Source organism: Quercus robur, chromosome 2, assembly GCF_932294415.1.
Source record: "Quercus robur chromosome 2, dhQueRobu3.1, whole genome shotgun sequence".
NCBI lineage: Eukaryota > Viridiplantae > Streptophyta > Magnoliopsida > Fagales > Fagaceae > Quercus > Quercus robur.
The window spans coordinates 83,993,848-84,021,815 of NC_065535.1; the positions used below are offsets into that span (position 1 = coordinate 83,993,848).

The 27,968-nt window shown below is 38.6% G+C and overlaps 1 protein-coding gene across 4 annotated transcripts; it reads left to right on the forward strand.

Annotated features, from left to right (window-relative positions):
- Positions 1–9,572: 9,572 nt before the first annotated feature.
- Positions 9,573–27,589, forward strand: LOC126715429 (uncharacterized). Of its 4 annotated transcripts, none has more exons than XM_050416025.1 (20): positions 9,577–10,891; positions 12,704–13,187; positions 13,800–13,887; positions 14,023–14,204; positions 14,420–14,556; positions 15,501–15,567; positions 17,274–17,442; positions 17,603–17,711; positions 19,737–19,812; positions 20,019–20,201; positions 21,322–21,482; positions 22,501–22,606; positions 23,145–23,349; positions 23,452–23,738; positions 23,933–24,054; positions 25,081–25,225; positions 25,332–25,424; positions 26,350–26,423; positions 26,737–26,790; positions 26,869–27,589. In XM_050416025.1, the coding sequence occupies exons 1-20, from the start codon at positions 9,828–9,830 to the stop codon at positions 27,167–27,169; spliced, it is 4,107 nt and encodes a 1,368-aa protein (XP_050271982.1). In that variant the 5' UTR covers positions 9,577–9,827; the 3' UTR covers positions 27,170–27,589. The 4 variants fall into 4 exon arrangements, with proteins under 4 accessions (XP_050271980.1, XP_050271979.1, XP_050271982.1 ...); XM_050416024.1 differs by having other exon boundaries at positions 9,578–10,891; positions 17,597–17,711; XM_050416023.1 differs by having other exon boundaries at positions 9,573–10,891; positions 26,737–27,589.
- Positions 27,590–27,968: the final 379 nt, after the last annotated feature.

A 27,968-nucleotide genomic window follows, 5' to 3' on the forward strand; every position in this document is an offset into this window, starting at 1 on the left:
CCCAAAATCAACAGAAACCCAAAAATCAACCCAACCCAAAATCAACAAAAACCCAAAAATCAACATAACTCAAAATCAATTAAAACTCACCGGGAAACCCAACCCAAAAACAGTCCACACCCACCGGAAAACCTAGCCCAATGGAGCCGGATCTGCCGCCCGATTTGCTGCCACTACTGCCATCGGGTCTTCCATTGTTGCCGCCGGATCTTCCATTGCTGTCGTTGGTTGGGGGTGGGAGGCGAAGGGTCGGTTGTGGAGGAGAGAGGGAGGGGCGAAGGAGAAAGGGAGGGCGAAAGCAAAAGTGAGGCCGAATCGACTGATGACGGAGGCGGCGGCAGCGGCGAGATGGATTGGCGAGTTGGGAGTGAGCTAGATCGGCTGGGTCGGCGAGCTGGGAGTGAGTGAGGGAAAGAGAGAAACGGTGAGTGAGCTGAAAGAGAGAATGGGTGAGGAAAGAGAGAAACGGGTAGAGAAAGAGAGAAAGAAACGGTTTTAATAACTAATAATAAAAAAACAATAAATAATATTATTTAATTAGAATAGATTTGTAAAATAGATGAACTGATGTGGTTGTTTTGAAAATGTGATAATGTAAAATAGAAAAAGTAGGTTTTTAGTGTAAAATAGACGAAAATTTTAGCCGAGCTGGTGTGGATGCTCTTAGGTACTTAAAGGAGAGAGAGAGAGAGAGAGAGAGAGAGAGAGAGTGATGATTGTCAAAAATAAAAAATAAAAAAAGGGGGGGGGGGGGGGGGGGAGTGGGCAAGTTCAACAGTGTAAACTGTAAACTAATATATTCACATATTTTTTTGCACCACGTGCTGGTGGTCCAAGATCGTGGCCATTTGCAATGAAAATATGGAATGTCATCGGTACACCATTTATTTGTATTTTGCAATTCAAATATGCAATGGCATCAGTTGGCCATTCAACGAAATGACTTGGTCCCATGAATTTAATTTTGTTTGGTCTACCATTATATATTTTTAATGCATGTAAGCCACTTGCAGCATCATTAATCAAATATTCTTTTCACTTTGTCACCCAGATCCAAATTACGTCTAATAGTCGTCGCCAAGCCAAAATTATTGAGAGAGCAAAAAAAATAAAGACATTGCATAATCAAAGTACAGTTAAGCAGTTAATTAGGTTGAATTTTTACTTTTTTAGATGAGTTTTAAACTCGTTCACAAATTTTATATATATATTTTTAATCAACTAGTAATTGACCCAGTAAACTCCAAAAGTTTGTGTTACTTCAGTGTTCAAACAACTTCTAGAGAGAGAGAAAAAGAAAAAGAAAAAGAAAAAGGACAGCATGGTCCAAGAGCAATTTATTCTGTCATCTTAATTAGAATCCTTAAACATCTTAATTAACTGTTAAACTATTAGCTGTAGTGATAACAGATAAAAGAATGGAAGGGGTAAAAAAAGAAAAGAAGAGAAAAGAAAAGAGAATCCATCAAAAGAAGAAGATTGAGATAAATTATGAACAGGATGATTGTATTAGTAAAACTTTACGGATGTTTAAAACCTTATTCTTTTGTATAAATCAAAGTCTTCGAGAACTTCCAAAATAAAACAGTGAAGGAAAATCAGAAAATGCTAGAGTGACCAATCTAGCCAATTCACAGCATGATTAAGTGCAAAATGGCACAACGCTGCACCATCATATGTAACTATCATTACTGCATAGCATGCGTAAAATATACACAACTCTACAATGACTCCTACTTATTATCAAGGAAAAATCAACTAAAAGAAGATTTAATTAAAAAAAAAAAAAGACTTTTGATGATGTATAAGTAATTATATGGTTTTCTCGAAGTTAGTATGACATGTCTCAAGTGATATTGGTGTGATGTCGGCTTAAATTTTTCTAATATCTAAGTTAATACTCTAAATTTTTTTGATAAGAGGAGTGAACTTGTGAATCCTGATGTATTTTCTCATATTTCACAGTCATGAAGCCTATATATATAACATGTATAGAGAATTGAAATTGCTTAATATGTCCTCTAATCTTAGTGATTAGAGTAATACTTGGGACATATAATTTAGCACAATTTTATGCCATAATTCGCTATGTGGTGAATTGTGATAAAGGTATGATGGTAGCTAGGCCTAAGTCATGTGAGAACACACCTTTACCAATCATAATTTACCACATGGTAAGTTGTGATATAAAATTGTGCCAAATTTTGTATCCCTAACATTACTTCAGCAATTATCATAATTGTGACCCATGACAATGAGATGGCTTGTCGTGCACTCATGCACAAGATTGTGTGTAGTGTGCATCTTAGGATGGTGTGAAATATTCAAGGCCCATAGTTGTTATTCTTGTAAACCCAGGCATATATTTCAAGAATCATTAATCAGGGAGGTCTTCAGCTCCTTAAATTTGTCTTGTCTACATGAGGTCGTTGTCCATAGTGAATTATTAGACAATGACATTAAACGCATTCACCGTCATCAAATTATTTAGGAGAGGTTAATTCGCCTTGATATTATATTACGCCATTACACCATAATATTATATTACGTTATTATAATCTTACATTAATGCAATCTCAATATAAGAACAAAACATTACATTATTTAGGAAAACGATGAAATTAAGATGATGTGATATATTTTGTAATTTTAAATTATGGTAATATTAAAAAAATAAAATAAATCAAAAACTTTATGTCACATCATCGTAATATGCGTCATATAAAGGGCACATCATAACGAACCAAACGTCCTTTAACCTGTACTACAAATTAAGATACATTCAACATTAAATTAAAAATGACTTTTTGATACATGTTTTTTAGATAGGTATTTTGACACACACTAGAAAAAGAAGTTAAGCTATGCATAAATATAAAAATAAAGATACATCCAAAATTATGTTAAGAGTTTTGTAATTTAATTGATATCTCATGGTGTTTGCAATAAAAACATCTAAATCTAAGGTTCAAATTCTCTTAAAAAATATATATATATATATATATATATATATATAATTGTGGGGCCTAGTAATTTATGGGCCAGGCCCACTTATTCATGGGGAATCCTAAGGCCCAAGCCGAAGAAGGCTATAGTCCAAACCCAATAATGTAAAGCACAAAATGGCCCGGAGAAGCAGCCGAGGATAGTCCAGTCCTCGGCTGACCCAAAGCTCCACCGAGAAAAGGGGCAAAATTGGTAAAGGAACAAACATGACAAAAAATCTAAAGTATCTTGGAAAAGCTGCCCGTACGACCCTTTCCATACACGGCTCTGCACCTAACAGAGCCGTATTCTTCAGCTTTATCAACCACTCCCAACGACTTTGGTTTGGGACTGACGGAACAAATATCAGTCTTGAAAAGGTCGACCCTACACGTGGACGAAGGAAAGCGAACGCAGGCTAGTATAAAAGAGAAAGTAAGTAATCTGGATGGGGGACTGGGAAAAAATGGCCAAAAAGAGAGGGCCTCCCAGTCTACCTCCGAGAGACAGACTCCAGGGGTGAAAACACCTTAAACACGTACGAACACCATAAAGAACCCACCGCCGGGTCTCCAAGGCCTAGCCTTTCAAACCCACTCTCTACAAATGATATTGTCTGGGCCCTTTCACATGCGAGTCCAACACCGTTGGGGTTCGTTGCGTATCGTGTCCTTACAATTGGCGTCGTCTGTGGGAAGGGCTTGCGCGTTGACTCAGGCGACAGTGGAGTTAGGCTTGTGTCGAATAAGAGTCTATGAGGACGTCTTTATGACTGGTGACACATTGTTGTTGTTCCAACATAAGTTCCCACTAGGGGCTACGCCTCGCAGTGCCAGTGGCGTAGGCAAGTCTAGGGGCTTCAAACATCAAGCTGACTTCCTCCGCCTTATTCGAGGAGTTAACCTTTAGGAAAGAAATAAATAAATGAACAACTACAAGTTTTGGACAGAACCAAGGCCTTGCATGGTCCTCGAACCCAAGCCTCTGGGGAAACCAACTACTTGCGAAGAAAAAACAAGTTTTGGACAGAACCAAGGCCTTGCATGGTCCTCGGACCCAAGCCTCTGGGGAAACTAACTACTTGCAAAGAAAAAACAAGTTTTGGACAGAACCAAGGCCTTGCATGATCCTCGGACCCAAGCCTCTGGGGAAACCAACTACTTGCATAGAAAAAAAAAAAACAAGTTTTGGACAGAACCAAGGCCTTGCATGGTCCTCAAGCCTCTGGGGAAACCAACTACTTGCAAAGAAAACACAAGTTTTGGACAGAACCAAGATCTTGCATGGTCCTCGGACCCAAGCCTCTGGGGAAACCAACTACTTGCATAGAAAAAACAAGTTTTGGACAGAACCAAGGCCTTGCATGGTCCTCGGACCCAAGCCTCTGGGGAAACCAACTACTTGCAAAGAAAAAACAAGTTTTTGACAGAACCAAGGCCTTGCATGGTCCTCGGACCCAAGCCTTTAGGGAAACCAACTACTTGCAAAGAAAAAAAAAAAAGTTTTGGACAGAACCAAGACCTTGCATGGTCCTCGGACCCAAGCCTCTGGGGAAACCAACTACTTGCAAAGAAAACACAAGTTTTGGACAGAACCAAGGCCTTGCATGGTCCTCAGACCCAAGCTTCTGGGGAAACCAACTACTTGCAAAGAAAAAACAAGTTTTGGACAGAACCAAGGCCTTGCATGGTCCTCGGACCCAAGCCTCTGGGGAAACCAACTACTTGCATAGGAAAAACAAGTTTTGGACAGAACCAAGGCCTTGCATAGTCCTCGGACCCAAACCTCTGGGGAAACCAACTACTTGCAAAGAAAAAACAAGTTTTGGATAGAACCAAGGCCTTGCATGGTCCTCGGACCCAAGCCTCTGCGGAAACCAACTACTTGCAAAGAAAACACAAGTTTTGGACAGAACCAAAGCCTTGCATGGTCCTCGGACCCAAGCCTCTGGGGAAACCAACTACTTACAAGGAAAAACTACATTACATGGACCTTAGGATCTATCCGAGGAAAACTCTCCACTAACAATTGGGTTAATTCCTCAACTGCGAGGATTCTCAGGTCTGCTTTCGGATCTTCAGCACCAAAGGGATCGATGCAATATAGAACAGTATGTTGCCTGAAACACAATCGGAGTTCCCTACTGCTCAGTCAACTCCTCGGATGGATTATTTAGAGATTATCATTCTCAGATGGTATTCTCGCACTTATCACAGAATATTCAACCGTTACCTCGGTTAGTTTCCTAAGTTTAACTTACTATGAATTATCGTCATAATGCCTGGTAGTGTTGGTAAATCAGAATTAGTTGGATTATGTTTCAAGGTTTCCTGCTCTAAGTATCATTGAAGAAACACACATATGGAGCACACCCATTCACAAAGTAGTGTTGCAAAAAGAATAGTATTCAAACAAGTAAATAAATTTCCCCTTTGTACTAAAACAAAGAAATAGTACAGCGTACAATGAAAAGCTCGAATCAGCTCATGTCAAAGCTCACTACATAATCGGAAAGAAAGATACAAGAGAATAAGATAAAGCCGAGGAGGTGGCACAGAGGAGAGGTTGGCTACTGCTTCAAGACCTTGTTATTCCTCAATGCTTTTACATGCTCATAACTCGGGCAGCAAAAAAACCCAACTTGAGCCTCACACCGCTGAAGGAAAGGTGCAGGGAGCCGGAAGTTGAGGGGCCTTCACCAAAAATTTGCCTGCAACAAGGCAGAGGCGCTGATGGCGGAGAATCTTTCCTCTGACACACCAAAATTCTGGCATGAATAGAACCTGCTTTGGATTTTGACTAAAAGAGGGAGAAACACCCTTTCCCCTCTGTCGAAACGGAACATTCTCTTGAATTTATGCCTCCCTTGCCCGTACCTCACTACTTTGAGTCTCAGGAGGACACGGTGCCTCTGTGGCGGAGAGAGTTCCTTCACCCCAACCTTCGCCTCAAACATATTTTACTAAGGGAGGATAGCACCGAATATGGGAGATGTGATTTGGGAAGAAATTGAAGGATTTGTGCGTAGGTAAAGCAACTTTCTCTCCTATTTATTTAAAAGATAAGGTGGTGGCATTTAATTCACGCAGCGTCCCAAGGAGCGCTACAGACAAAATGGCTCCGGCTCAATTTCCAACGCCACCTGCAACCATGAGATTAAAGGAGTCTCGTGAAGGCACACCTCGAACACTGGGGCGCCAAAGGGTACCGCGTGACCAAAGACTACAGAAATGCCTCTTAATTTGTGGGCCTAGTGAATTCGCGACCCAGACCCATTCTGTGTGGGAGCCCAGGGGCTACGACCCACGCCGAGGAATAGCCATTGCCGAGGACAACCTCCTGCTCGGCACCTATACAAGTTTTGGACAAAATTAAGGCATTGTATGGTCCTCGGACTCAAGCCTATAGGGAAACCAACTACTTACAAAGAAAATACAAGTTTTGGACAGAACCAAGGCATCGCATGGTCCTCGGACTCAAACCTATGGGAAAGCCAATTACTCGGATGGGGAAAGTCCTCGGCTCAAATACTGTAAAAGGTTAAGGTCAATAAGAGTGTTAGGATGATGGCGGGACGCCCGACTATTCAGTAGCCTAAGGGGGCTGTTCATTTTTGCGGGTGATATGTCTTCGGATGATTACTTCCTACACCGCATAGAGCATCCAGTTCTAATCTCGGCATTGTTTTGGGTAAGTATCGTTCTTCACAGGTAGGCATTGTTGTGTCAAACAATTCTATTAAAGTTATGGTGACATCTTTTTATTAGCAAGTATTTTGACCTTAGTTGTCATTGATTCAAATGTTATATTATTGTGCCGAGCAGCGCTTGCAAATTTGTAAAAACATAGAGACAGAACATGCGAAGTAAAATAACAACAATTTTTATTAATATGAAAAATTATTACAACGTACAAAGAGGGGCTTAAACAAGCCTATACAAAAGGTGAACTGCCGAAGCAACGATAACATCCGCAATACGGATAAGTAAGCAGTCAGGTGTCTTTTAAACTCGTCTTCAAAGTCTCTCCAATCTCTGCCTCAGTATCGCTCATATTGAGAGAAGAACCTTTTTAGAAAAAGATGAAGGAGAAGGAAGAAGGAGATGGAGGAGATGAATAAGGAAGATGGAGGAGATGAATGAGGAAGATGGAGGACATGAGTAAAAGAAGGAGGAGAAGAAGAGGGAAGAGATGAAGAGAAAGAGAAATGAGCAAAAGAGGGAGAAGGAAAAGCACCAGAATGGATCTGGTAGTGGAAAGAAGAAGAAAGAGAGGCGAAGGGAGGCGCCAGTGAACGAAGAGAGGAAGAAGCAGGGGCACTTAGTCCCTGCCCCAGTCCTGACTCCTAACACACTGGTGTCATGTTAGATATGCTCATGAGAGAGCGGATGGTACTGATAATGTGTGTCCTCGGCTCAGTCACGCCGAAAGTGTGACGTGACGAGTCCCTGCTTCGGATTTTGGCTGAAAGGAAGGCGAGACAAATCTTGAGTCTCCGCCATCCTTGCCCTGACCGAGCCATTTCGAACTTCGTCAGAACATGGTGTTTCTGGGAGGGGAATGGCTTTTTCATTGCTTATTATTATGGTGAGTGTATTTCAGGTTAAGGTATAACCAAAGAGTAAAAGTAAACTCCGGAAGGAATCTAAGGGTTTCAAATTTCTGGGGAATTAAAGGGATTTATCTGTGGGAGAAACAACTCATGTTTTGTCTCTTTATATAGGGGACGAAGAGGAGGGTACTTAATGTGTTCAGATCTCCAAGGAAATCTGCAAACAAGAATATGCCCGTTCCGCTCCCCCACACCATCAGTAACCATTGAATATGGGAGGTCTCGTGAAGGGAAACCATTAAAGACATGCTTCGGATAACCGAACGGCATGAATGTATTGAGAATAAATTAAGAAGAACATCTCGTAGACCGGTACATTTCCTGGGCAGGTGGAGGAATGCCAACGTCAGTAAAAGACTGAATTAAATGAGCCATAATAAAGGCTCGGTATTTCCAAAACCCCCCTCTCCAACCATGAGGTCGGACAGCAGGGTTTTGAGGGGCTATTGTGGGGCCCAGTAATTTATGGGCCAGACCCACTTATTCATGGGGAATCCTAAGGCCCAAGTCGAAGAAGGTTATAATCCAAACCCAATAATGTAAAGTACAAAATGGCCCGGAGAAGCAGCCGAGGACAGTCCAGTCCTCGGCTGACCCAAAGCTCCACCGAGAAAAATGGCAAAATTGGTAAAGGGACAAACGTGACAAAAAATCTAAAGTATCTTGGAAAAGCTGCCCGTACGACCCTTCCTATACACGGCTCTGCACCTAACAGAGCCGTATTCTTCAGCTTTATCAACCACTCCCAACGACTTTGGTTTGGGACTGACGGGACAAATATCAGTCTTGGAAAGGTCGACCCTACACGTGGACGAAGGAAAGCGAACGCAGGCTAGTATAAAAGAGAAAGTAAGTAATCTGGATGGGGGACTGGGAAAAAATGGCCAAAAAGAGAGGGCCTCTTAGTCTACCTCCGAGAGACAGACTCCAGGGGTGAAAACACCTTAAACACGTACGAACACCATAAAGAACCCACCGCCGGGTTTTCAAGGCCTAGCCTTTCAAACCCACTCTCTACAAATGATATTGTCTGGGCCCTTTCATGTGCGAGTCCAACACCGTTGGGGTTCGTTGCGTATCGTGTCCTTACAATAATAAATTTAATATTACATTAAATGGTGTTTTTTTATACTTTTTTTTAATAAAATTATGTTATGCATAAATATAAAATATGACTCATTAATAATATTCTATAAGCACCGATTTGGTATAACTTATTTTTTAACCTTTTGAAAACGCAATTGTTTTAAAAAATAAAAGCTATTTGTAAGAAAATACTGTTCGAAATCATCTTTATCAAATAACACTTTGAGTATTTGTTTACCCTTCTAATATTTTAACAAAAATATTTAGAATTAAAATCCTTCTTTACTAACTATCAAATTAATTAATAAATAAATCACTCAAAAGAGAGAGGATTTCTATAAATAAAAAAATAAAAAAAATTCTATAACCACCCCCAACCACTTTAGGTATGGGCTGATGGGACAAATATCAGTCCTGGAAAGTCGAACCTACACGTGGACGCTGGATAAGGGATACAGGTTAGTATAAAAAGAAAAGTAAGCAATCCAGAGAGGGAGTTGGGAAAAATAGCAAAAAACCAGAGCCTCCCAGCCCGCCTCCAGGAGAAAGACTCCTAGAGCGAACACGATTTAATTATGTATGAATACCACGAAAAATCCACTGTCTGGTGATCAAGGCCTAACCTTTCAAACCCACGCTCTATAAATGATATTGTTTGAGCCTTTTTACGTGCGAACCCAACATTATTATTGGTCGTTACAAATTGTGTCCTCACATTATCAAATTAATAAATAAATAAATCACTCAAAAGAGAGAGGCTTTCTCCAAAAAAAAAAAAAAAAAAAAAATTCTAACAAACAACAGTTACAACACACACGGTCAAAAATATTTTCTTTTCAGCAGAAAAAGAAAAAAGAAAGTTCGTCAATCAGTCCCAGGATTCGGACGCACGTCACGCACGACTCGCAAGCTGTCTCCATTTTGTCCGAGAGAGTCACTTTCATAATCACAACCCAAAAAACCAACCGTTTAAAATTTAGACCCAATAACCGAACGTTCTTCCCCCCAACCCCCTCTCTCTCTCCTCCGTTACTCGAATCGCACGGTCGCAACAGAGACAGAGAAAGTCAATAAAAGAACACAGATCATACCCTGCATTCCTCTCTCTCATCAGTACAGTCAAAATTTCAAAAAGAAGGGGGCAATGTTGAGCCCAAGAGCACCACAACCACAACCACCAGCAGCAGCAGTACCACCAGTAGCGGCGGCGGCAGCAGCATCACCACCAACCCAAGACTCATTGGACTGCATGCTCCCTGGCCCAGCCAGCCGCAACAACTTCGGATCCGCCGACCTCAGCCCTTCAGGTCTCCTTGCCTTCCCTGCTAGTAGCTCCGTCGCTATTCTCGACTCTCGCTCTCTTCAACTCATCACCACTCTCCCTCTCCCACCTCCCAACTCTTCCAATTCCTCCAATTCTCTCTCTCCATTCGTCACCTCCGTCCGCTGGACCCCACTCCCTCTCCGCCGCGACCTCCTGACCACCGAGCCATCCTCCTCTCACCTTCTCCTCGCCGCCGGCGACCGCCAGGGCCGCATCGCTCTCTTCGATTTCCGCTCCAGATCTCCTATCCTCTGGTTCGAAACCGACTCCGCTTCCTCCAAATCGGGCGTCCAGGACTTGTGTTGGGTCCAGGCCCGACCCGACTCGTACCTCCTCGCTGCAATCAGCGGCGCCTCCACTCTCTCTCTTTACAACACCTCAACCGGAAGATGCTTTTTCAAATACGACGCCGCGCCGGAATTCCTCTCTTGCCTCCGCCGCGACCCCTTCGATTCCCGCCATTTCTGCGTCCTCGGCCTCAAGGGCTTCCTCTTGTCCGTCAAGGTCCTCGGCGAGACCGAGGACAATATCGTCCTCAAGGAGCTTCACGTTCCGACCGACTGCTCTGAATTGCAGAGATTAGAGAGAGACGCCGCCGCCTCCGCCTCTGGCACTGGAAATGGTTCGAATTCCTCGGCGCCTGCCTCCGGAGTGTTCCCGCTCTATGCGGTGAAGTTCTCGTTTTCGCCGCAGTGGAGGTACATTGTGTTCATCACGTTCCCCAGGGAGTTGGTAGTGTTTGATTTGCGGTATGAGGCATCGCTCTTCTCATCTGCGTTGCCTCGTGGCTGCGGCAAGTTTCTTGACGTGTTGCCGGATCCGAATAATGAGTTGATATATTGTGCTCACCTCGACGGGAAGCTCAGTACTTGGCGGCGCAAAGAGTAAGTCATTGAAATTCGAAACTACATTAATTTCTATTTTAGGCTTTCGTTATCTGATCTACCATCCATGCTAGAGATTTTATTATACCAATTTGTGCCATTATACAATGTTGACAAATTCATAAGCTTTGCATTGAAGTGTAGGAGAAGTGAGAAAGTATCTTAGAATTTGTGGGATTTAGCTATGCATATGTTAGTTGATTTAATTAGCATTAATTATGAGTAACTAAGGTGCATTGCCTAGTGTAAACTTCTACCATTTACAGCTGCTATTGGAACTCAATGAGTGCGTTCATTCAAGTTGAGGGAATGAAAAGAAGTAGAGAAAGACCAAGACCAAAATTTACATTAGTAGTAGTATTTTAAAAGAACATGTCTTGATAATTCTGTAGTTGGGGGTGGGGGGATTTGAACTTTGGATGCCTCCGTTGGAAGCTCTAGGAGGTGCCAGTTGAGCTACATGGCCCTTGGCAAAATATGTTAATTAATGAAGTAACAAAGAGTGACTTAGGATAGAATAGAATGGCGGAAAATAATATATGTTGTCAACCCGGAATAATTTGAGGATCCATTGTTGACCCCAAAAATTTGGAAATAAAGCTTGGTTGTTGTTGTATTAGAACTTTTCTACGCTTGTAAAACAGGATTATAGTACAAGGTTATATAAACCTCAAAGTCAAGTACATCTCATCCCTGTTTAATTCATTCACTTGCTCATTGCCCTCCCTAATTTTGCTTAGGATCTGGTTGTGGAGGAGTGGCTGAGTGGGGGCATTTTGTTCAGATGCAGCTTCACCTCTTAGCAACCTGGGGAAGTTGGTTTATTCTATGATTCTCATCTGGTAGTGGAGGAGTGGCTGAGTGGGGGCATTTTGTTCAGATACAGCTTCACCACTTAGCAACCTGGGGAAGTTGGTTTATTCTATGATTCTCACCCCCCCCCCCCCCCCCCCCCCCCAAATAAAAGTAACTGAAAAGATTGTTGAGTAAGAGGGATCTTTGGCTACAAAAGCTGCATAATGGATGTTTGTGTGTTTCTTTAATACAGAAACTTGCAATTCCGAATTTATAGAAGAAGAAACTTTAGGCTTCCAGAAAGCAGGGTAATTCTAAAAATGTGACAATTTACATTGGTTAGTCTCTTTATCAGGTTTCTTAAGGCACCTCACCTTTAGAGGATTTGAACCATTTTGATTTGATAAATTACTAGTTCTTCCCAAACCTTAAGCTGCTAGGAAAGAGTGAATCTAATCATTTAACCATTATTCTTAAATGAGAGGTAGAGTGGAGACCGAGTTTGAACTAAGAACCACCTGCTCTAATGCCATGATCAATTAGATAGTGATTGTATCGTTAAGGTCATCTTGGATTCTAAGATTGAGTTTACATAATGATGTGTATCTTACCATTGCCACTGGCATTATTTTGCACTGTAATACAGAGGCTTGTCTGGACATTGAGAGTTTGCATGATAGGTTGTTGGAAATTTCTGGTTAAGTTAGTTTAGGGCATTTTGGGTGCTAAGGGTGGACTCATATAATTTGGGCTATGAGAGTGCTGAACATATCTAGAAACTAGATAATGATGTGTATACTTACCATCGCTACTGGCATTATGTTGCATTGCAATATCTTTAAGTGGACTGGTGTATGCTTATCTCTGTTACTATATGCTTTTGAACGTTAATCAAGTTGTAATACTTTGTATAATTGGCATTTTAAATTTCTAATTTCTCTGACATAAATATTAATTGATTTGAACGCAAATGTTGTTTGGGTCCAAAGGGAATATACTTATTTTATATTGTCACAGAGGAGAGCAGGTGCACATAATGTGCGCAATTGAAGAGTTGATTCCCTCAATTGGCACACCTGTCCCTTCTCCTTCAATTCTTGCTGTCATCATCTGCCAATCAGATTCCACCTTCCAAAATGTTGGCAAGCTCTATTCTGATGTATCTTCTCCTTCCCCAGATGTGGATTTTGATACTCCTTTTGATTTTTGTGATGAACCTCTTCTTGTTTCTAAGACACATTTAATCTCCATTTCTGATGATGGAAAAATATGGAATTGGCTATTGACTGCTGAAGGGCCAGAAAATACTCAGAAGGATGATACAAACTTGGGCTTGGTTGCTGATGTCAGTGAAGTGCCAGTTCCTGGGACCAATGCTAATACTGTAATTTCTTCTAGTAGTGGATCTTTCATGGAAGCAGGTAAGCAACCAGAACATATGGATAGTGGCAGAAGCTGCCCATCAAACTCTACCTCCAGCCTGGCAGATATGTCCTTTAAGGTTTGTTTATAAGTATTTTTCTCTCAGTTTTCACTTATCAAAAAAAAAAAAAAAAAGTATTTTTCTCTCAGTTTTGTTTTTTTAATATTTGTCAATGCTCTCTTGTTGGCTGAAAGCAGTAATATTATGACATGAAAAAAGGGAACCCCAAATTATTCATTATAAGCTCTCACTGTCTCTCTCTCTCTCTCTCTCTCTCTCTCTCTCTCTCTCACATACACCCACAGAATTCTCTCTCTCTCTTTTTTTTTTTTTTTTTGATAAATATACACCCACAGAATTCTCAAGCTCTTTTTATCAAAATTGGTTTCTTTTGGAAAGAAAGTGAAGAGGTTTGGAAAGTTGCATGGCCAATTTATCTTGGAAGGTTTCATGTAATGCATGAAAACATGTTGGAACGTCTTTGAACTGGATGCATAATTTCTACCAAGTCCATTAGAATTCAATGAATGGTTTCCTGATTGGGTTTGGTCATCTCTAGTCGTATATCCAAACTTACTTAAATGGAGTTTATGAATTCATTGAATGGTTTTCTGATCGGTTTGGTTTATTTCTATTAGCAACTTTCTTTAGGTTCTCTATCTATACTCACAATCCATATCGCTCATGCAGATTAGCTTGGTTGGACAGCTTCAGCTTCTTTCTTCAACAGTGACCATTCTGGCTGTACCATCCCCTTCTTTGACTGCTACTTTGGCCCGTTAGTTTCCTTGTGTCACTAATTTACTATATTTGTCACATTTCGAATTGTATTAAGAATATTTTTAGTTAGCTACATTTGAGAAAAAAAAGGATATTATGGTTTCTAAAGCTAATTAAAATGACTTTATTGAAGGTGGGGGAAACATTCCTGCTGTTGCTGTTCCACTGGTTGCTTTAGGAACTCAAAGCGGGACAATAGATATTGTTGATGTTTCTGCAAACGCCATTGCTGCAAGTTTTTCTGTACACAACGGAATGGTTAGAGGATTACGGTGGCTTGGAAATTCTAGACTGGTTTCATTTTCTTACAGTCAGGTATGATTTAGGATATTATTTTCTTTAAATAAATGTCATTCATTTCACCCCTCTCCTGGGGCTGCATATTTCTCTTTATATTCCTTTTTTTTTTTTTTTTTTTTCCTTTGTTTTTTATTTTTGAATTGCCATCTTTTCTGTACCTTTTCTTCGAACGTTTCCATGTCCATCATTAGACTTTATGCTTACGTGTACTGGCACATCTGTTGATCCAGGCAAATGAAAAATCTGGAGGCTACATCAATAGGCTTGTTGTGACCTGTGTTCGAAGTGGCCTCAATAAAATGTTTCGGGTTTTACAAAAACCAGAACGTGCACCCATAAGAGCTTTAAGAGCTTCTTCATCTGGAAGGTTGACTTTCAATTAAGGATTCTCATCTTTAAATTTGTACCCATCAATTTAACATCTTCTATTTTATATCTTGTGATTTTTCATTAGTCTCTTTATCCATACCAAAGAGAATATATTCTTAGCTTGTCATTGGTAACTTACAGGAATAAAAACAGACCTAATTATGTTGTCTTGAATATGAAAACTATTTGTTTGGAAAACTATTTTCAGAAACCGTTTTTAAAACTAGTCTCATTTTTTACTGTGCAAAACTGTTTTTTAGAGAACAAGTCCACCTATTTCCAGTTCCCCTTTTCTGTTTTGGGTGGCATTTTGTAATATGCTAATTTTTAAAAAATAATTTTATTGTAATTTCAGCCCCCCGCAGGTTATAAGCCCTCTCTCTCTCTCTCTCTCTCTCTCTCTCTCTCTCTGTGTTGGGGTGGTTGAGACGGCAACAGAGGGGCTTTGGGGTTTTTGCGAAGGTGATGGCAGGTTGGGATTGTTCTCTCTCTCTAAGATGTGGTTATACTCGGTTTGGTGGTGGTGGATCTGGGTTTAGTGATGGTGATGGATTGTCGTGGGTGGTGGTGATTTTTTATTAGAAGAGAAAAGGATTTGAGGAAAAAAACTAGATGAGAAAACAATTTGCCAAACAGATTCAACTTGTTTTTTGGAGTGGGAAAACAAGTTTTGAGAAAAAATTCTCAAAACAAACCAAACAGGCTCTTATAGCTGCATAGGTTTTATAATTGATTATCAAACTTATTGCTTCAATCAATAAGTTTTCATAGATAAATTATCACTGGTATGATATGGCTGTGTTGAAGAGCTGAGAATTTTTTGGAATTTAACTTTCATTTAGTGCTCTCTCTCTTTCCTTTTTTTGCATGACTCTTTAGTATTCGTAACTTCATCAGCAGCTTGGGGTAACATTCTCTCTGGTTATGTTAACAAATTTGCAGGTATTTGCTAATTTTGTTTCGTGATGCTCCTGTAGAGGTTTGGGCAATGACGAAAACTCCCATTATGGTAATTTGGCAGCTACCTTTTCTTTCCCCTTCCTACCAGAAACATTTCTAATAATTGAACTTCATCATATCTGGACCATGGGACTATGGGTTTATGCCAAAGAGCTTATATATTGCAGCTACTAATTTTTGTGAAAATATATCTATTTAATGATTGGCTTTGGTATATTTGATGCATGACTGACATGCATGACCTAGTGCATGAGGTCAGTGATATTGGTTTTTCGGTTTTTGCCAATCCATTACATTTAATGCTTCTTTCTTTCCAAGTGTTTCCTAAACTTCACTAATTACTATTGGAGTCACACTAGCAAGAATTTTTTTTTTTTTTTTAAAGACAGGTTATTATTTTTTTGTTTTTCATTCTCCAAAGGGATGTATATCTCACTATCTCACTGTCATAGGATTATTGATTGATTGATTTATTTCTTCTTTGGGGTCACTGGGAGTGGGAAGAGGTGGATGTGGAAAACCATTGCTTCTTTTGCTAAAGTTATTGAAGTGTTTTATTTATTTTATCCTTTTTTAAAAACAATTAGACCTTTTCACCATTTTGACATTCCCAGATTTTATGTAAATTTTTTTTTTCAATGTGTACCTTTGAATATGTTACACCTGTTTATTGTGGAGATGAAAATGGGTTTTGGTGTATTAAATATCTGCAATGTTTCATGTCAATATGTCTTTGATGTAGACAGTAAAGGAATCGAGAGTTGCATGTTTATCTTGAGGCTCTCAATTTTTTATGGAGTTTGAGTGGTTCTCACAGTTCTCAATATGAATTCATTGAGTTTTCTAAAGTTTTTGTTAGGATATGGGTCTTATTAGCTTTCAGCATGTAACTTAATTTTAATTTTATAATAAAAGTTTCAGAATGGAGTGATAACTTCATTTTGCAAAGCGCATGTGATTTCAGAACACCTTGTCCTAAGCATCTTTCTAATTCGTGTTTTTAAATTAAAAAAAAAAAAAAATCTTTTTACCATTATCCTTGGCACCAAAAACCCTTCTGGATTTCTCAAAAGGACATGGATTTTTCTGAATTTAATAGCAGAGTATCTATTCGTTTTCTTATCCTCTATCATTGAGATTGTCTGGTGGACTAAATATTTTTATTTATTTTATTTTATTTTATTTTCTTTTGGACTACTTATTTATTTATTTCTTCTGATTGCGATTGAAGAGGTTTTAATGCTCAATATGTATCATACTTTGCGCCTTCACATATCTTATACCTTTATCTACCATATTAGTATGGTGTTTGATGGGTATTTGTTTATTCCTCGTGATACTTTTCTCACTTAAAAAAATAATAATAATGCACAATCAATTTTGCTCCTGGCCATGAACATAAACTCCTTAGACTATTAGGGGTGAATGCCCTTTGATTGGTCGGCAATTGGTTTTGGTGGGTGAGGTGAGTTGCTTGTAGGTTTTACTGGCCAGAAGCGAGCCCGAAGGCCTCTTCTTTAGTAAGGTTCTCTACATTATCCCCCCCAACCACCACCCCCCCCCCCCCCCCCCCCCCCCCAAAAAAAAAAAAAACACAATCAATTCAATTTTTGGGGTGTAGGTGATATATTTGTACAAGTACATGTACACATGCATATGCATGAACATACGTGACATGCTTGCACACGTACACACATGTTAAGATTTTAGTTTCTGAATAGTTTTTTTTATTTTTTATTCTATATCTCCATGTAGCTTAGATCATTAGCTCTTCCATTTACGGTATTGGAATGGACTCTTCCGACAGTTCCACGGCCTGTTCAAAATGGACCTTCTACACAATCATCATTATTGTCTAGGGATCATACAGCTGTGTCATCAGATGTGGCATCTACACAGACTGTGGCATCATCTTCAGATTCTAGTGAGCTCTTTTACTTGATATGCTTACATAGTTTTTCAACTTTTATTTTATTTTTTGAAAAATGCTAAAAAGACTTAGACCTGTATCTGGTCTATATATGTGCTTCTGTTTTCCTTGGATATATAAGATGTATGAATCTAAGTTTAATGTGCAGAGGCAGTGAGCTCAGATGGATCTCAAGATGACTCTTCTGAAAGTTTTGCATTTGCACTAGTAAATGGTGCACTTGGAGTTTTTGAGGTTCAAGGGCGAAGGATCCGAGACTTCAGGTATAATTCTTCTTCAATGCAAATAGGTGCAACATAGAGTCTGTATATTTGTATCTGGTCCACTAGTGAGCTAACTGAATATGTGATGATTTTTTTTTCTCCATTTTTCTTTTGGTTAATGTGAAAGGATGATGATTTTTGGATTGTCAATAGGTTCATATAGAAAAAGGTTTGCCATAGGTCTACATTCTGTTATCAAATTTCTTGTTTCCTGGAATTATCTATCACACCTTTGGTAAGTGTATATCATCATGAAAATCTAAGGCTCTTTGAAAGCCTTGGCCATACTAATGTTCTCATTTTTGCTATGCTGAACCACTTTCTGATTCATCTCACACCCATGGTTTACTCTTAAGGACAAAACTTAGATACAGTACCTTAGGTGCTGTTCCTTAGATTCTCCTCTTAAGTTTTTGTCATGTGGTTACTTAACTAAGAAATACACTTTCATCTCATGAGAAAAAATCCACTTGACATAATCTTAAGAAGGAACCTAAGGAACAGCACGTAAGTATTATACCTAAGTCTTATTCTACTCTTAATATGCATGAAGATATATATTTCTGTATATATTCTTTGAATGGGACATCTATGCTTGAATCCTTGTTTATTACATTCAAATCAGAATTTAAAGTCCATAGTGCTATAAGCCTTGAACTTGCATTTGTGGCACCCATGCTTTTGGCAGCATTCTTGTTGCGTATATATCTTTTGTTGTCCATAGGATGAACATGGATACTGAAATGATAGTGATTGTTAGGGATATCAGTCAATGTTAAATGTACACGTATTACTTATACTTTTGTATTGAAGTATTTGTACTGCACATCCTTTGTACAACACCCTAACATTAGTCTATGATTAGCCTAGGGTTAGTCTCTTTATATAAACCCCCCAATGGGATTATTGTAATATAAAAATTCAATGTAGTAAAGATGTAGTCGGTTAGGGCTTTTCATTGTGGATGAATGTTGTTAGGCCGAATCATGTCAATTCTGCATCCACTTTCTATTTCTCTGTATTTTCATTCTCATTGTCAATCCCAACATCAACTTTGACATGGTATTTGTGCCATGTTCTACCTTTCTAATATAGTATCAGAGTTAGGCAGTTGTCTAGTTCCCCAAAGGCCACCCACTTATTCACACGCCCCACCATGCCATTCTCCCTAGCCGTTGTCTACCAGCTCCCACAATGCCATCCTTAGTTGATGCATTCCGGCAAACGGTGTCGCTCTCCTCAGGTTGTTGGTGTTGTCCTCCCAATCACTGTGGTTACAACCGACATTTGTCTCGTGTATGCCATACTTGAGCCACCTTTCTTCTGCTAATGTCCCCTAGGCCACTAGTGTAGCCATCCTTTAGCCATAGTAGCCATCTTCTGGACACTGGTGTGGCTGTCCTCTAGCCACAATAGTCATCTTCCAGCCTCCATCTGTTGTCTACTGTTGCCATTCATTGCTGCCAACAACCATCTCATGTGTTCCAATTCACTTCTATGTACTTGTACCATTACTACAGCATTTATGGCACATTCAGTGACATTCTAATTTGTACTAGAGCCCAAGGTTAGTCTATGGTTAGCTTAGGATTAGTCTCTCTATAGAAATCCTCACAATGGGCTTCTTGTAACATATAATTCCATATAGTATGCTTTTCATTGGGACATAGGTTGTCAGGTAGAATTACTTTAATTCTGCTTCTGCTCTCTATTTCTCTATTTATCTCTCGCTCTCAATCCCAACATTAATTGGTTGGGATATTAGTATTGATTCTTTTTCAATAATTTCTCTTATTCTACAGAAATATGGTGCCCTTAAAACTTGATTCTTTATTTGTTTTTTCATATATTTTTCTCTCTCATACCTCTTAGTACCCTCCATTGTAGTTTTGATCAATGGCCAATTTGAACGATCACAGATAAAATAATTCTTTGAAAATTTGAAAATCTACGTTTTGCACTTTACATAAATTTATGGTTTGTTTGTTTGTATATCTACTGAGGTTATGTTTTGCTCGTCTCTAGACCAAAATGGCCTTCTTCTTCATTTGTACTATCGGAGGGATTGATTACAGCCATGGCCTACCGCTTGCCTCATGTGGTATGTATAATATCTTTTGGAATTGTTTCATCTAGTTGGTACTATGAATTTGCATTTTTTGATAATTCGATAATTGAGAGATGGGGGATTTGAACCCTAGATGTCTCCTTTAGAAACACCAAGAGGTGCCAATCAATTGAGCTATAAGAATCTTTATCCTTGCAAGATTTCTGTTTTGAGTGGCAGTTACTTAATTCATTTTTCAGGTTATGGGAGACAGGTCAGGGAACATACGGTGGTGGGATGTGACAACTGGACATTCTTCCTCATTTAGTACTCATAGAGAAGGAATCCGGCGAATCAAATTCTCACCATTTGTATCTGGAGACCGTAGCCGAGGGCGTATTGCTGTTCTATTTTATGACAATACATTTTCTGTATTTGATCTTGTAAGTATGAAAATGAGATTGTTTGCTTTGTTTCCTTTTCCGTTATGTGCTTTGAAATTGTTATACCACACTATTGGTGTATGCAATGTGAATTTTTGTAATTTTTTTTTTCTGACCCCATAAATCCCCACACATAACAGGCCAAATGGCTCAAATCTTGGCCTCCCCTTAAGAGAGGGGAGATGTACCACTCAGCTACCAAGGCCAGTGTTCTATGTTTGATGGTTGGGGATTGGCAATCTGGATGGGTTTTCCAATTGGAGCAATCATCAGGCATATTCTTCTGTGCCACTTGTGTAGGAAAGACTCGTGCATGTTGTTTGATTTCTTTGGTCCATTTGCCATGACATTTAGGCACAAACAAAATATTTCTCTGATGTGCAACACTTTGTCCATTATTCCTGCCCTACATTTTACCTGCTACTGAATATGTTAGGTCTCTTGGGGAGGTTGCATCCTATGAAGCATTTTATTGCCGTTCTTTTCTCTCTTGTCTAGGCCTAGACCTATGCCCCATCTTACTAATAATGAAGGGCTTCTCATATTCCAGTCCACTAAGTGTAGCCCCCTTTGATCTTTCGACTGCGCAGAGCAATGTACCAATCTTGTCACATACCCAGATTGATTCTGTTATAGCTGAAGCTGTATAAATTGGCATATACTGTAGAACTGCCCCCCTTCTCTCTCTTTTTTCAAGTGTGATTCTCCATGGGAGTGACAGCCATCTATTGGCCCACAGGTTCTCCCAAAAAAAAAAAAAAAAAAAAGAACAAAAAACCCTTCAGGTTTCCTTTCTGGTCAATTGAACTCCCAAGTAGAGAATGTTTTCCTCCAGCATAGCAGTTTCTACTCGTGTTCAGGAAAATGGTATTGAAAAATAATAACTTATATTGTGTTTTGTAAAATCTAGTCAGTGTCACTGGTAGAGTATTTTTTATGCACATGCCTTAGACTTTCGTTGAGTTCCTACTGGGACAATTTTCAAATCCAGCATCTGTGGTGCATATTTTATCAAATCATGTAAAGGTTTTTTTTTAAATAAATGCTTTTGTTCCACCACCCCTTTTAGAAGATCCTTCTTCTGTTTGATCCTGAATCTCTACATGTTTCTTACTTCCAGGATTCGCAGGACCCATTAGCCAATTCTCATTTACAACCTCAATTTCCAGGAACCCTTGTATTGGAGCTTGATTGGTTGCCTTTGCGAACTGATAAAAATGACCCATTGATATTGTGCATTGCTGGAGCTGATAGTAGCTTTCGCCTTGTTGAGGTTAATACGTATGTGCAGTATTTGTTTTTGAGTTTTTGGATTCTTTTCTATTTCCTTGCCTTTATATGACTCAGAATGTCTAGAATATATCTTTGATATCTCATAAGTAGCAATAACCAAGATGTTCATAATGAGGTCCAGTTGAGGTTAGATGGTGCTCTGTTATAGCTCTGGTTAAAGTACATGGTGTGAAAGGTTTTGTGTGGCTAATAATCAGGGCTTAATGATGATGCTGATGAAAGTGACATCAACACACATATATATATATATATATATATATATTTTATTAGGATTAGGTTAAAGTTACACATGATGTAATTTTAAGTAATGTTACACCGCTTAATATTTTTTAATTAGATGTGAATTTTGACAAATCCACCGTTAGATTACATTATATTCATATATTTTCCATGCTTGCAAAATTTCAAGGTGGTCAAAAATTAATAGTCATGTCATCAATCAATTATTTAAATTCAAGTTTTTGTAGTTTAAAATAATGCATTAAAAATGAGTTTATGGATCGAATGGTAAATAACAACCAATTGAAATAAAAATTGGTATGAATGTTAAGAACATATAAAACATGTAATTCAACGGTAGGATTTTCAAAATATGAATTCTATAAAAAGTAATTGGGTGGTGTAACATTGCTTAGACTTACACTACTTGTAACTTGAACCCAACCCTTTTTATTATATGGAAGAATTTTAATGATAAAATTTTAAGCCACTTAGACCTAATTTATGACCAACTACACATTGTTACAGTGTTCTCTGTACATGTCTTAGTGTCACTCAAATTGTGGCCTTCTGTAATTTATGCACCCTATGATGTGGTATGGTCCTCATGGAGTAATGTGTCGAAATTATTTTTAGCTGTTACATGTCAGAAAAGGAAAACAAAGCATGTAAGATAGCACTACGTATTCAAGTACAAACTTGCTTCTCTATTCAATTACTAATTTTCTATTTTCAATCTAAACTTATGTTTTATGCTTTGCTAATCCTGTTCCTCTCTTTCATGCAGAAATGACAAAAAAATTGGCTACAGACCTCAGTCCAGAACTGTTAAAGAGAGATTCCGGCCAATGCCTATATGTGCTCCCATTCTACTTCCTACTCCACATGCCCTGGTAACATTTATACTGTATTCTACTTTACTTCTTGATTCACTGAGTGAAAGCAATATCTAATACATTCCTGTTCTGGTTGAGTTGTCAATGGTAGATCATGTACCTTTAAGAGGTAAAGAAAAAAAGGATATTTAAGAAGCATTCATTGATAAAAATTAGCTTGCATATCTCATTAGAGCAGAAATAGATTTTTTTTTTTTGGTTACTTTTTTAAACTTCCCCTCCCCCTCTTGTGCCTACTCAGTCCTACTGCTGCTAACTATAGTGTTTTGTCTCATTTATGAATTCTGTAGAGCAGAAATATATGTGAGAATATGCTCTGATCTTGACATCAAACACAAATGCTGCAAATAGAGTTTTTTTTTTTTTTTCTTGATCAGAATGTTCACCATTGTGAACATGATGCTCAGTATTTTTTAATAAAATTTTTATTACCTATCAAAAAAAAAAAAAAAAAAAAGATGTGGAATTTAGGGAATGAGAATAGATGTCCATTTCTTGTGAGCCACTGAGTTTCATTGTTAATTCTTCACTACAGGCACTCCGAATGATATTGCAATTGGGCGTGAAGGCCTCTTGGTTTAATACATGCAGTACAACTCTAGAGAAAAGACCACACCTAATTCCAGGAACTGCTTCGTACACAGGAGATCTTCGCAGCTACATGATTGACTTACCACCTGTTGGTGACGCTGTGGTGCCAGAGATGCTCCTAAAAGTATTAGAACCTTATCGAAAAGAAGGTGGATCTTTTGTCTTAGATGTGGTGTTTCTAACTATGAATTTGAGCTTTTGATACCAATATTTGTTTTTTCTTACCTGTTACCAATACTTATTTGCTCAAGGCTGCATACTTGATGATGAGAGGGCGAAATTATATGCGAAGATAGTGAATAAAGGTTGTGCAGCGAGGTTTGCCTTTGCAGCCGCAATATTTGGTGAATCTTCCGAAGCACTTTTCTGGCTACAGCTGCCTCGTGCTCTCAATTATTTGATAAATAAGTTAGTAAATAAGTCCCCACAAAAAGTCCATGTATCAGCATCAACTTCAGAGCTTGATGACACAGCTCTGCTGAAGAGGATAACATCAAAGGAAAGATCAATGCCAGGAAAAGGGAAGAAGGATGCACTTGTAAGTCATTTCGCATATTAACTGTTGTATAATTATTTTCGGCTTTCTTAGAGTATTGAAGTTTTTAGTTAGGTTTCTACCTCATATATCTGTTATACCCTGTCATCTTCCAAACCTCAATTTTTGTAAGTTGTTTTTTTATTACATTTTAATCTATCTCATGTTCTCTATCATAAATTGTGTTATCTGGTCAGAGTCAAGGTCAACTTAGGTTGATGGCTTTTGAACAAGAAGAGTTATGGGAAGCTGCTAATGAGCGTATTCCATGGCATGAGAAATTAGAGGGAGAAGAGGCTATTCAGAATCGTGTACACGAGTGAGTGCTCCACAAGTTTTTTATTTTTTATTTGTCCAAGTTAAAAAATATGATGAATAAGCATGATTTCTGCTTAATTTTAATACATGAGTTGATTGCTTATGCTCTATGTTAGACCTGATCATGTACCGGTGGTCTGCCGGCCCAAAAGAGCCCATCATTGTTTCGGCAGGCTTGGGCTCAAATTTCAGGTCCCAAAAGTTGGGTTGGATTTAGGTTCCATTTGGTTGGGAGGATGAAAAAGTGAGAAAGTAGAAAATGTTTTAAAATTCTCTCATGTGTATTTGGTAGTGAGAACAGAAAAGTGAAAGGATAGAAAAAGTGATTTAAATGAATTTATTATTATATGCTTATTACATAAAAAGACGATAGAAAATATTGAATTATAAGTGACAAAATAGTAAATTACATGTGCAAAACTTTTTCTATCCGCCTTTTCCTCCCAATTTGGGAGGATTGTATTTGGTGGGATGGGTGGAAAACTCCACTCATCCCCTTTTCCATCACATCAAACAATGGAAATTTTTCCATCTTTAGATTCATAGTGAAATTACTTATGCTTAAGGGAGTGAAGTGTTTATGTCTTTTGGGATTCATTGGGTGTTGCCAGACAACGTAGCATCCCTTCTTTTTGGTTAGTGCAATTAGGTTGGGAAACACCCCTCAAATGGATGGAATTTGGTGCTGGCATGCGTGATGTGGTTAGTAAGGAAGGGTGCTATGTCAATTTCTGCAAATAACAAAATACTGAAATCTGAAATGAAGGGTGCCATGTCCTTGTACTGACTTTGGGTATCTGCAATATAGGTTAAAGATTAAGTTGATCAGCAAACACTAGAATAGCTACTAGATTTTTGGATTCCATGTCTTGCATGTTCTATTATTCATACAACTTATACATTCTACCTACAAAAAGTAAAATAGCCGGCAACACATTGCCTCTAGCTTGCTGTGTTAGGTTCCTGCAATTTTTGTTAGTTGTGGATTCACATCTTTGACTTATTCTTTTTTATCGCCAATGATCAGTCTTGTCTCGGTTGGAAACTTAGAAGCTGCAGTTAGTTTGTTGCTTTCAACTCCTCCAGAGAGCTCTTACTTCTCTGCAAATGCCCTGCGTGCAGTTGCTCTTTCTTCTGCAGTGTCAAGGTCTCTTCTTGAACTTGCAGTAAAGGTGTGTTTATGTTTCTTTTCACTGTTAAAACAAGTGGTAATTGGAATAAAATTGTATAGTTTTCCCCATGTGTTGGTTACTTCTTTAATGCCATATTATCAACTAGGTAGTTGCAGCCAACATGGTCAGGACTGATAGGTCACTGTCTGGCACTCATCTTCTCTGTGCTGTTGGAAGGTATCAAGAAGCTTGTTCTCAGGTTAGGATCTTTGTCTTGTATAAATTTTTTCTAGTCATTTTTAATGTTTAAAATCAATAGTATTCAAAGTCCAATCTTTGTTTTCAGAAGCATATAACTTCTCCCCCCCCCCCCCCACCCAACTCCCTCTTTTAAAAAAAAAAAAAAAAAAAAATTTAAGCTTGCTTTGGGCTTAAAGATATTTTAATTGAACTTTGTCAAATATTTCCATTATTTTATCGAGAATTTTCCTCCTCTCCACACAACCTTTTTAATCAGTTGGAATGTTTAAATTAGAGAGAATCGTCATGACACTACAAATGGAAACATATTTTCTAATGGGAAAAAAGAGAGAACATGAGCATACAATAGCTTAATAGCACAGATGAGAACACTACGGTTTGGCATTGGTTTCCACAACTAAGTGCCTAAGAGAAAGGAGTCAGTGAAATTGTTAACTGATATAACCAGCTATGGAATTTTATGAACATCACACTGCATGACTGAAAGTTCCTGTTTGGCACTGGTTTTGTTAAGACAAAAAGAAAGTGCCAATTTTGTAAATATTTATAATCTCTGAAGCTATTGGATAATAGAATCGGATAACCTTGATGAGAAAAAAGTAATAACATGATGAAGCGTTACTTGATGCAATCATAGTGGTGTCTGTTGCTACAAGGTGATACCAGACATGCATATAAACACAAGGATGTGCTTAGCTGAACAGTGTCAAAGAATGAAAAAGATGGATCAGAAATTGAAGCGTGCCTGCATGTATATAAGATTCCTGCAACTAGTGAATTGGGATGGACTTTACATAGTTTGACATTGGGACTTGGTCACAAGAAAAATGCTATTGTTTCCAACTATCTTTTGTGCATTAAAAGTGGTCAACATGGTCTGCTTGATTTTTGCTGGACTAATCGTCACATAATCTCTCATGCAGCTACAAGATGCTGGATGCTGGACAGATGCTGCTACTTTAGCTGCTGCACATTTAAAGGGAACTGATTATTCAAGGTCTCTCTCTGTCTCTCCCTCTCCTGTAACTTATTTTGTTCATGTCTCTAATTTAATCTTGGAAGTTATCTCAATGCTCCCCTCCCCTTTGCAAGGGGAAAACCGAAGGAAAGCAGAACCCAAGGGATTTTTCCCTTCCCTTGCTAGAGTGCTGTACCAATTTCTGGTAGCATTCGGTTGTTATATATTTGTTCTTCTTGCAACATAAACTACTATTTATAATTTTTTTTTTAAATCTAGTTTATATGTTTTAAATTAAGATAGTTTAAAAGTCTAGTATCCTCTTCTGATTTTATGTTTTGTGTTTACCCAGGGTGTTACAAAGGTGGGCTGAGCATTCTCTTCGCTCTGAATATAACATTTGGAGGTATATATTTCCTATGGCTCTCCTTAACATGATATTCTTTCTTCTGATTTGTTCTGAGCTTAACATGGCCAATTGCAGGGCTTTGATTTTGTATGTTGGAGCTGGTGCACTTCAAGAGGCATTAGCAGCACTTCGTGAGGCACAACAACCAGACACAGCAGCTATGTTCGTCCTTGCTTGTCGTGAAATATATGCAGAAATAATTGCTGATTTAGGAGATTTAGATGATGAATCTAGTTCTTTGGTGAAGGATAAGTTGCGTGACTTACCTGTGTTGGACCCAGAGAATGAAGATGTAATTGCAGTAGGTGAATGTTATGGGCAATACCAAAGAAAATTGGTGCATCTGTGCATGGACTCTCAACCATTCTCTGACTGAAAGGACTGCGCTTGGTCACATGCCTCCCATGCTTTTCATTCATACCAGTGTTTTACAGTGAAAATTGGCAAATATCTTCTGGATTCATTATCAAAAGATGACTGGGTATTATAATAGGCAGTTGGCAGTGGATGATCTTGAGCAGCTCAAGAGAAGGGATTTACCAGTCCGCATAAACACGGATTAGGCTTGAATGATGAAATTTTAGCTTACTCGTTTTTTGCAAAGGTTGCTTGTTGTAGATAACCATTACAGGAAGCTTTGATTATAGTGTTGTAACTAATGTAGAAAATTTTGTCCGCAAGAATATTCACATACACCATATGGTTGGTAGGAATGATATCAATTCTTAGAGAAAGAATCAATGTTATTCTTTGATTTTGTACAACACTACATTAATCATATTCTTTTTTGTTGTCACCTCCTTGTGTCTGTTTTGCAAAGATGATATCTGGACTTGTCTTATTCTATCGTGTTAGATTTGGAAGGTTATGAACTTATGATTAGTTGATTTAGGTTCTTGGCCTTTTTCATTAGTTCTCTCTTATTTTCATTATTTTTTGTCTATCACCACTACCCACACCTATTCAATCCTATTGTGCATTTCAGCATCCAGTGCAGGGCCTTCTTTCTCCTTCCAATCTTGAGATTGGCAACAAAATCAAAACATACGAATGAAAATTCATTTCTCACTAACCCTCATTAGTGAAAGATCATAGATTTTGTCTTTGAAAGACATTGATGGCAACAATAAGTCCAGCATCTGTAGTCTATAACGTATGGATTACGAACGCTCTTG